This window comes from Ambystoma mexicanum, chromosome 3q, assembly GCF_040938575.1.
Source record: "Ambystoma mexicanum isolate Mex_15411 chromosome 3q, UKY_AmexF1_1, whole genome shotgun sequence".
NCBI lineage: Eukaryota > Metazoa > Chordata > Amphibia > Caudata > Ambystomatidae > Ambystoma > Ambystoma mexicanum.
Window position 1 is genome coordinate 564,879,161 of NC_090926.1, and position 10,055 is coordinate 564,889,215.

The 10,055-nt window shown below is 53.8% G+C and overlaps 1 protein-coding gene across 1 annotated transcript; it reads left to right on the top strand.

Moving 5' to 3' along the window:
* Window positions 1–856: 856 nt before the first annotated feature.
* On the top strand, window positions 857–9,723 carry TLX3 (T cell leukemia homeobox 3). Its single transcript, XM_069654336.1, has 3 exons — window positions 857–1,385; window positions 4,905–5,145; window positions 7,977–9,723. The coding sequence occupies exons 1-3, from the start codon at window positions 983–985 to the stop codon at window positions 8,185–8,187; spliced, it is 855 nt and encodes a 284-aa protein (XP_069510437.1). The 5' UTR covers window positions 857–982; the 3' UTR covers window positions 8,188–9,723.
* Window positions 9,724–10,055: the final 332 nt, after the last annotated feature.

Consider the following 10,055-nt stretch of genomic DNA (forward strand, 5'->3'; position numbering starts at 1 on the left):
CCCGTGATGGCAGATCTGAGGAAATTTCGCGCAAACTATGCGGCCTCTTTTCCGCCCCTGTCCTAAACATGTGCATTCCGTGTGCATTACAGCGGGGCGCCTTGAGGCTCGGGGGGAGCGCTCAGGGCGCCCGATGCGCTCTGCGCGTAAAATGGCACTGAAAACGCCGTGTGTATTTGTGCAACTATAAGTATAGTTATATATAAATACAACCGATTCTGAAATAAAGATAGAATATGCTTTAGTAAATACAAAACTACATCGTCATAACGGGCAAATGAAAGTAAACATTGGGTTCTAAAACCTTATGCTCACGACCAGTTGTAGTGCGTCTTATTTTGGGTGGGTTTTCATTTTGTGAAATGGACGGGCGCTCGCAACCCACCTGGCACGGTCACATTTGAATCCGATCTATGTTCCCGTGACGTCTGAATAAATAATACGGTTAAAACTGGTTTGGTTGAAATCTTTGATGGCAAATGTGAAATACTGCGCCTTTTAAGAGTGGCAGGGAGCGCTCGCGTGTTGCCTTTTTATTCCAGCGGAAAGATGGAAGCACGCGAGGGCAATCTTTTGTAAAATAGCTAATTCGATCGGATGTTTCTTACGTTTAAAAAAAAAAAACAGGCGAAATGGCCCCGTTTGTCGCACAATTATCTCGGCTAATAAATTTGACCTATTGTTCGTTCATTAGAGTGATGTCACAGGCCCTGGTCCCAGGGCTCCGGTTTCAATGAATTAGCCCTTTATGGAAAGCCGGCGTCCAATGGGAGCGCGGGGGCTTGTTTGCGGCAGCCAATGGGAGGGCGGAGAAGGAAATTAGGAGCCTGAGCTCCAAAAAAAGATGACACAGAGCCTGTCGGGCCGGAGCAGTCTTGGCAAAGTTTCCGTCTGACGGCTGCCGGGGCCCAATGGATGCGCAGTGAGGAGGCGCCGGTGCACAGGGTCCGGAGCCAACCTCCCCGGGACTGAGCCGCCAAGGATGGAGCCGCCCGCCGGGCCCACGAGCCAGCAGCCGCCCCCGCACGAGCCCATCAGCTTCGGCATCGACCAGATCCTCAACAGCCCGGAGCAGCAGGAGAGCGCGCCGCCGTCCGGCCCGCGGGGGCCCGAGGGATACCTAGGGGGGCCCCGGGCCAGCGCACCCTACCACCCGCTCTCCGCCGCCTTCCCGGGCCTGGGCGCCGCCTTCGAGGACTCTGGCGCCTACGGCGTGAACCTGAGCCTGGCACCAGCCGGCGTCATCCGGGTGCCAGCCCACAGGCCCTTGCCCGGGGCCGTGCCTCCCTCCATGGCCAGCGCCATGCCCTCTATGCCTGGCCTGGGCAGCCTGAACTTTCCCTGGATGGAGAGCAGTCGGCGGTTCGTCAAGGAGCGCTTCACAGGTAGGTCGGGCGTGTAGCTACGGGGCGCTCTAACCTGTTGTCTTCTGGGAGCTATTTCTTATCTAAAACAAAGGCTTCGCTTCCAGACTCCTGGGGCTGTGGCTCATGGAGGCGCCCTCCCCAGACACTCTGAATCTAGCGCCTCTCCTCACCTTTTGGGGTTGGGGGGGGATACCAGCCCTCTGCACCTGGTTTCTAGGCGCTATGTCAATCTGACATGTCTAATCCCAATCTGTGGACCTTACGTTTTAGACGGGACGACAAAGCCTAGTTATTGTGCACGAATGTAAGGGGGCAAGTGACTGGCATAACCATGCACTGGCTCGCCGGCTTGGCCACCCTAAAGAGTTTCTGGGCCTGCCCATATTAGGATGGCACCTGCATCCGCGCAGACGGGCGTCTGTGTTAGTCCGCGCCCAGGCCCACTAGAGTGCGCCTTGTGCATTACACTTTCACTTATCGACCAATACATTGCAAAGATGACCGTGCAGCAGCGAGCCCCCTTCTTCCGACGTGAGGCATTAGAATTGGCGTGGGGTGGGGCTGTTCAAACAGTGCCCAAGTGCAAGGTTATGCAGTTTTTAATATTACTCCGTGACACGTTATTACAAGTCAGGATATTTAGGGTCTGATATAACATTGTTTTTCAATAGGAAACCCTTATTGAAAATCGCTATGTAAATCAGGCCCTTGGTATGAAAAGTACACCTCTGCCCGTCTTCGGAGGTAGGTGCACGAGCCTCTGCGCGTGGGAGTGACGCCCGCTGTCTGCACGTCTGGTTTCTCAAGCTGTCCTCGAACAACCGAAAGCGAAAGCTGAACGGGGTGTTTCGCAGCTTGCGCAACTTCTCCAGTGACACGCTTTCTCAAGTGACAACTGAGTACTTTGGTGTCTGATTCAGGGATTTTTTTGCACGGTTCAAAGTGAATTTTCACTGGTTGAAAGTGGCTGTGCACAACAAAACGACACTTTGCACTGTTCCATGAATACTTTGCACGGTTCCACGAACCAGGTTGTTTGTTGGCAGTGCAGAGTCACTTAGCACCCTGCAAAAAATGGCATGAATCAGGCCCTTTTATGCATGGTCTGCATGCGCTATGGCGATGTCGCAGCCCAACATGCTTTCAAAACCTACAAACGAATCCACGACAGCGCCCGAAAAATCCTCTAACAGAAAAAACTATGGAATTCGGATATCTACGAAACAAATGGAGGCGCTTGGATGCACGGAGGGGTTTGCAGAGAAAGCTAGGGTTGCTGTAGAGCGGGACCGGGCGCATATATTTAAGGAATGGGAACACATGTGGGCACTACAACGACATATGTTAGTAAAAAGCATCGTGTAAGGATTCCGCTTTGTGTGAGTGCACCTGCCATGTGGGTACAGTGCTAGGAAATGCACGCGCGGCATGTGAGGGAGGCAGAGCGATTCTTGCGGCCTCGTGCACCGTGAGGCCGCGCAGCCTCGTGTAGTGTAGCCCCCGCCCCACCCCACCCCGGCGTTTTTGGTAGACTCGACGGACAGTCTCCACAGCCTTTGGTTCGACCCAGAAAACGAGCTCCCGAGAAGCTCGAATATGGCGGCACTGCCGAGGTGTAGAAATTCCGTTTCCTTGGCCGAGTATCCAGACTCAGAAGGGGGACCCGGGTGTGTGCTGGGTGCGCAGGGGTGTCCCCAGGCCAAAAAATCAAGTCAACTTTCGCCAGAAACCAAAAGGGGGCAAGCACGAGACAAACAAAAGAGGCATATTTAATGGAAACGAAGCGGGGAGAGGCCTGAATAATGCCTGGGCCAGATGCAGCAATGCAACCTTTTAGGTTCACTTAACGTAGTTGCCCGCTTCTGTGCCCTTGTCGAAGTTAAGGGACCCGAGGAAATGGGCTGCCTGGGGGTGGGAGGTGCGGGCATGCTTTCTGCCCGGCCAGGATGTTCCGCAAGACTCCCCCACGTGGTTTTGGGGGCACTGTGATACACCTGCGCTATATTGCAAGCCCCAGTCCCCGGAGCATGGTACATGGTACATGATACATGGTATGATAGGTTATTTATAATGCGCTTAATACCCAGAGGTTTTCTAAGCGCAGACCGGATCGAATCTGTGTTGTTCTGTGACGTCTTGCTTTCAAGGCGAGCGCGTTGCCCCTGAGCAATCCTCCCGAGACCGCTACCTGGGTTCCTCTCTGTACCCCGCCTCACTCCTATCCCACACCGGGAAGTGCCCCTTGCCCCTGCTGACAGGGTAACCTACTGGGACTCCCCTAAACCTTTATCGTTTTCTGTGGGCGCTGTGTCGACTTCGCTCCTCCCAGAACCGATCACACCTAAGAAGGCCCCGGCTGGGGCGCACTTCTTTACGCCCTTTGACGCTATCAAATCCAAGCTGTCACAAATTACATTACACGGATGAAAGGGCCTGCCAAATACACGACTGCTTTGTTACTGTGTCATTCTAGGCGTCACTCTGGATCACACGAAAACACATGTAACTAGGTCCCCCTTTCACATGCAGGCATTGCACACATGCCGGGACCCCCCCCCATTTTGACAGTGCACTGGTTGTTGAACTCTATGTACTGATGTCCCCTTGGTTGCTTCGTTCGGCCCCTGTTTCTTAACTACTTAAAAGATCGGATGTGAGGCGTGTTCTCATCAGCGCCGCTTCCATGCACTGTAGTGTAACTCCTCGAGCGCCTCGCGGCGCCACGGGAGCACTGTAATGTAACCCAAAGCGACGCATATACTGGGCCTCATTTAAACAGCATTTTCACTCGGAGTGGGCCATTAAACAACACTTTAGGAAATCAGGCTTTATAACTTGACCGTATTATTGCCAACCTGGCCGATTCAGAGCCCACAGGCCAGAATACGGGAGGGTAGGGTCTGACGGGTCCCGGTACCCCTCGGGAACAGGCAGGGCTGACGGGGGTAAGGGGTCAGCCACTGCTAACGGGTTCTGGTTTGCCATGGGGACCGGGTGACGAAGGCAGGCGCAGGCGTGTTTTCCAGTGCCATGAAAAAAGCCATTTGGGATAGCTTTGTGGGGTCAAGGGGGCATGCTAGCCAGTTTCCCTTTCTTTCTTTTTATTTAAAGAACAGGGGTGTCCGTTTTAAGACATTGAAACCTGTGCAGGTGGGGAGGGGAGTGGGTGCCTGGACAATACTACAAAGATGAGAACAAGTGGTGCGCTAGATTGTGGGTGTGTGGACATAGACCAGACACAAAATAACACATAGGAAACATGTGTCCCGCAGAGGCAACGTTTAACCCAGTGTTTCAAACTGAAGAGGAGTACTGCTCACATATACCAAAGCGCATGATTAAGAACTGGCGGGGTCATTGTTTGGCAAGTAATAACGCAATGCATGTTTTGTCACGTGACGGTACTCTACGCCATCCCATGTTACACTATTTCCCAAAGTGCTATCCAGCTAGGCCGCTTGTGATCCTTTGTTGTGTGTGTCTCTTTTTCGGGTCGGGCGCCCTAAATGTTGACTTGTCCTTTCTTTTTGTCGGCAGCAGCGGCCCTCACCCCCTTCACCGTCACCCGCAGGATCGGGCACCCGTACCAGAACCGCACCCCGCCCAAGCGCAAGAAGCCGCGCACGTCCTTCTCACGGGTGCAGATCTGCGAGCTGGAGAAGCGCTTCCACCGGCAGAAGTACCTGGCTTCGGCCGAGAGGGCGGCGCTCGCCAAGTCCCTCAAGATGACCGACGCCCAGGTCAAGACCTGGTTCCAGAACCGCAGGACCAAGTGGAGGTGAGTGACGGCCAGGCCGGGGCGCGGGTGTCGGGAGCAGGCCCGGCGTCTCATGGGGGGTGGTCATGGCATTTGTAGAAAAGGTGCCCCAGCCGAATGAATGGGGACAAAATGGTGTGCAAGCACCCCTGCCCCCCCCCCCCCCCCAAAATAACGCCCATGGGTAGAGGAGGGCACTGGCGAAAGACTTGAGGGCCCTCGGGGCAAATACGAGCCACTGACCACTGCCTTTACCAGTCATGGGGGTGAAAATGGGACCGACACCAAGTAAGTGGGCCAAGCGAGGTGGCACGGAGCAGACATGGGCAGAGTCGATGTGGGGCTGGCATCAGGCAGGAGGCCCACGAGACTTGGGGCATAATTGACAGAACGTTTCCCAATGGGGTTTTGCCAATATAAAACGCTTCTGTGAATCGGGCCCTTAGTGGAGTAGCTCACGAGGTAGATGGGGGAGGGGGTGCTTCTGTGTACGATGTCCAAGAGGAGACGAGCAGTGCCCCGGTGAACCCGAATCCTGATAGAAATGAACAGTAAGAGATAGTCCGCGAACCCATGCCAATACCGTGGGGTTCAAAGTGGGAAAGAGCGGTCTTTAGACTGCAGAGGGGCAAACTATGTGGAGTGTTAACTGAAAAGCGTGGCAAGCCGTGGCCACGCAAGTGGGGACGAGTTACAAGGAAAGCCGCGCGCAGGGGAAGCGGCCACGGGGTGTGCGCGGGAAGCGCGGAGGGGAGCATGGGATGTATGAACATGGGATGCACACCGCGCACACAGGAAGGAGGCGGGCGCGTGAAGCTGTGTTCACCGGTTACGGGAGACTCGGGGCACACGGTGTGTGTGTACGCGTAAAGTACGGCGTACACCGGAAGCACGGAAGAAGCATGCGTGTGCACGAGGATCACACGGGGCGTAGGGCAGAGAGAGTCAATGAACAGCGGAAAGTGTACTGGAGAAGCTTGGCAGCGTACCCATAGGTCGGAAGTACAGAAGGTACACGAGAAACGGGGCACAGGGCGCACCTGGGCACACGCCGGGTGGCCAGCTTAGACCACAGAAGACAACGGATCTATGTGGGGCAACGTAGGCCCCGGAATTGCAGTCGGTGGGGGCCCTGCGACGGCAAGAAAGGCTCGAAGGTTTTCGCCCCATTTAAATGCCCGTCATCTTCACCTCACCTCCCCAGAGTGCACCCCCCCCCCCTACCCCTGTTGCTCTTCTAGTTCAGGGGTTCGAACCCTCCGCCCCCTTCGCCTATAAATGACGTGGCAGATCCGCCATGATTACAAATCTTAACACCCGGGTTGAATTATTTTTACAGATCATACCATATTGTGCTGCCGTAAATTGCATGCTTACTCGCTGACGTCAGAGGGCCAAAAGAACGAATCCGCAGACCCAACTGCGTGAGTGCGCGCGCATGGAGGGCCTGATTCGCAGGAGTATTCGCCCTGTGAACCAGGCCCGGGACACGACATGAAAGTGCAAGGGCAGGACTGTGTATTGCACCCGGCACTTCGTGTAGTCCTGCGCACGGCGCTCCGTGTGCTATACAACAACCCAGAGAGCCACGCTCGCCGTTTACTTCACTAGCGATTAGATGAGAATTGCAATAACACGTCTAGCGTCGCACTTCATCGATTCGCGCCTGAAAGGTGGGGGCGGTGGCTGGTCCCAGCCTGCCGCTGTTGGTGTGTGTTTGTGCATTGAGCGCGGTTATTTCGCTTACATTTTGTATAAGGTTCGGGCATTTATCAAAACGTGCCCCCACTCCCGACCACTTTTCGAGTGTAATGTGGTAAAAAGACCTTCATTTAAATGAAACAAAACCGTGTTAAATAATTGTACAATCGGCCCCTTTTGGGCGGTGCTCGGAGCTCCGCTGAGCCATATATCGCGATAGTCGTGTGCTTATAATTTATTCCCGTGAACAGTGTTTCAACTCCACAGTAATGGCAGCCTTCTTCGGTCAGAGAAGGGCGGTCGCGTTTAGTCGAATGATAGGATATGATAGGTTATTTATAACGCACTTATTATCCAGAGGTTTATAAGCGCGGACCCGGGGATCGAACCTGTGTTGCTTCGGTCAGCTTGCTTCCAAGAATCACTAACATTGTATACAAAGGAAATTGGCTCCGAGGGGCCCTGCACACATAGAGGGTGGGGGTTGAAGGGGGAGGGGGGGGTGATCATCACTTAGAGGAATAAGGCAAAACCCCACGGAAAAGAAAGGCCAATGCGTCACCACTTCAAATTACACCACCTTATTTTTAATTATACTTATATTGTTTGCGAAATATATATGTGTGCAAATAATGACGAGCAATTCCTTATTGGTATTGGGGTTGTGGGGGGAGGGAGAACACTTGACACGCTACAGGCGGGAGCAATATCACATTTAGTTAGTCCTACGAAGGCCTGCATTCACTGCACCGCCTGGCCGTGTTAATATGTTTCCAAACATCCCAGCCTTTTTCACTAAGAGACCAACATGCAAAGTGCCGTTTTTATTGTTGTTTAAAGCGGTGCATTGTAATGCTAGTGTGTCATAGTTCTACATATTTCAATTTTGTTTACATTTGTAGGAATATATATTTGAGTGTTTTTAAAATGAAAAAAATATATATTTAAGAGTGTGTTTTTGAAATGAGAAACAGCAGAGCGTGACATGTTCGTAATATGGCCGTGACATTGCCCGGAGCTGGCTGTGCTGGGCGCTGGCCGCCTGTGGCAGCCGTGCGGCCGGGCCTGGGTTTGTGGAGCTGTCTCTCGCAGTGCAGTGTGCCCGTCTGCAGTGCAGGCCTAACGCAGTGTCTGTCTTGTTTGCTTTGCAGGAGGCAGACGGCGGAGGAGCGGGAAGCGGAGAGGCAGCAGGCCAGCCGACTCATGCTACAGCTGCAGCACGACGCCTTCCAAAAGTCCCTGAACGACTCTATCCAGCCCGACCCCCTGTGCCTGCACAACTCCTCGCTCTTCGCGCTGCAGAACCTGCAGCCCTGGGAGGAAGAGGCCTCCAAGATCCCGCCCGTCACGTCCCTGGTGTGAGGAGACCCGGGGCCTACCCCAAGAAAGTACTGCATGGCCCAAACCGCCGAAGCGCTGCACAGGGGCGTCCCAGGGCCCCGCCCCGAACGGACCCCGTGCTGTGAGGCGGTCTTTTTTCTGGGCCCGACTCCCGCCAACAGGAGGCACTCCATGGGAAAACAGGGTGTTCTGGGGCCAGTTTGGTGTTGACTCTCAACCGACCTGCTCCCCCCTCCCCTGGACATGCACCAGCCCACCCCCCCGCTTGTGAACAGAGCTGGTGTGTTCTTCGGCGGGACAGATTTTTGGCCTCCATGAGTGCAAAAGGGCGGGCTGAACCCTCCCCCAGCCAGACACCCGGGAGAGTAGTGCCGCCAGACACCCGTGCGAGCAGAGCCGGAGGCCCCTCGAAAGGGGACCGAGCGGGTGCACAGAGGCAGCCCCGAAACGGTGTATTGCATATTATTGTGGAGGGCCTCCTCTGCGTTACGTGGGCTCGCCATCTTCAAGGACGACCTTCCACCCACCACGAGTAAGCACATGAATGACTCGACTGTTCACACCTCCCCGCCCCCCAAACCCCATAAGGGCTCCAGAACGTAGCGGAGATCCGCGCGACCCAAGGCCCAGTGTTCACCACCCTGCTGCGTCCCTGCTTCAGGTAATACCCGTTAGATGCCACCCGATGGGAGAAGTCCGCGGACCCGCACCCCATGCCCTCGCCAGGTTGTTTGGGGGCTCGCTGCCTAGTGGCTCAAGGAGTCCAGGTCTTTCTCCGTGGTTCTGGCTGGGTTGCTGTTCCACCCAGGTACCCCACGCACATGGGCACGAGCAAAAGCTAGCACTGGAGTCACAGACAGAGCTTCCTCTCCGGAACAGACTCACTTGCGACAGACGCCTTGACGAAGAGAACATATTTTAACGTGAAACCTTTTCCGAGGCGCTCATAATGCCCCGACATCAAGCGAACCGCCTCCCAAGGCCCGCCCAGCAGGAGGGCAAACACACATACAGCGTGCTTGGAGAGTGTGATGCTTTATTCGTTATTTTGCGTATTTCAATGTCGATGTTCTGGTAAATATGAGGAAAACATGTTTTGTAAAAAAAAAAAAATAATAATAATAAGTATATATTGATTTAATTTATTTCTGCATCGCAGCTCAAAGCACTGTCAATATAAATTTATAAATATAGATTGCTGTTTATTATTTATGTTACACGGAGCACAGAGAGTTTATCTTGACCGTTGAACAAATATTTATTGCAGATGTTAGTCAGCTTTGGCGCGCAGCCTCGCGCACGGAAAGGCGCGGGCGCGAGGGCCGCTGCCTGCTGGCGCGTGCGGGAACGCTTATTTATTAACGCCCTTTTACTGACGCATTTTCCCACATAACGGCATTCCCAATTTGCATAAACACCAAACAACTTTTAAAGACACGGTATCGAAAAAGCGCCTTACGTTTCATAATGAGAAAAAAAAGACCTGGTTGTGACAGGATCTATGTATAAAAGTTTGTACTTGAGGAAATGTGTAAATAAAAATGGCCTTTAAATATGGACGTGCCTTTTGCATCGGAGAGAGAAAGAGTCCGGCGGTGAATACGCGCATGTGATGGCGAGTATGACATGAGCGCCTATGCAATCACGCCAGGGAAGGGGGTCCCTCCAAGCGACACATTAAGGTGTTGTTTGACCTGTTCAGGGTTATGGTGGAACAGAGAAACGCGAGCAGGGCGGGCCTGGTGCACACCGAGTTCTTCCCATCGAAGAACGCTTTTGTAAATCAGGCCCAGCGTCGGACTCCGTTTCCCAATGGGCCGGGGCGTGTAGGGTCTGCACGGTGGCACATGCTTTGTTGTTGTTATTTGTTTTCTTTAATAAGTGCCACG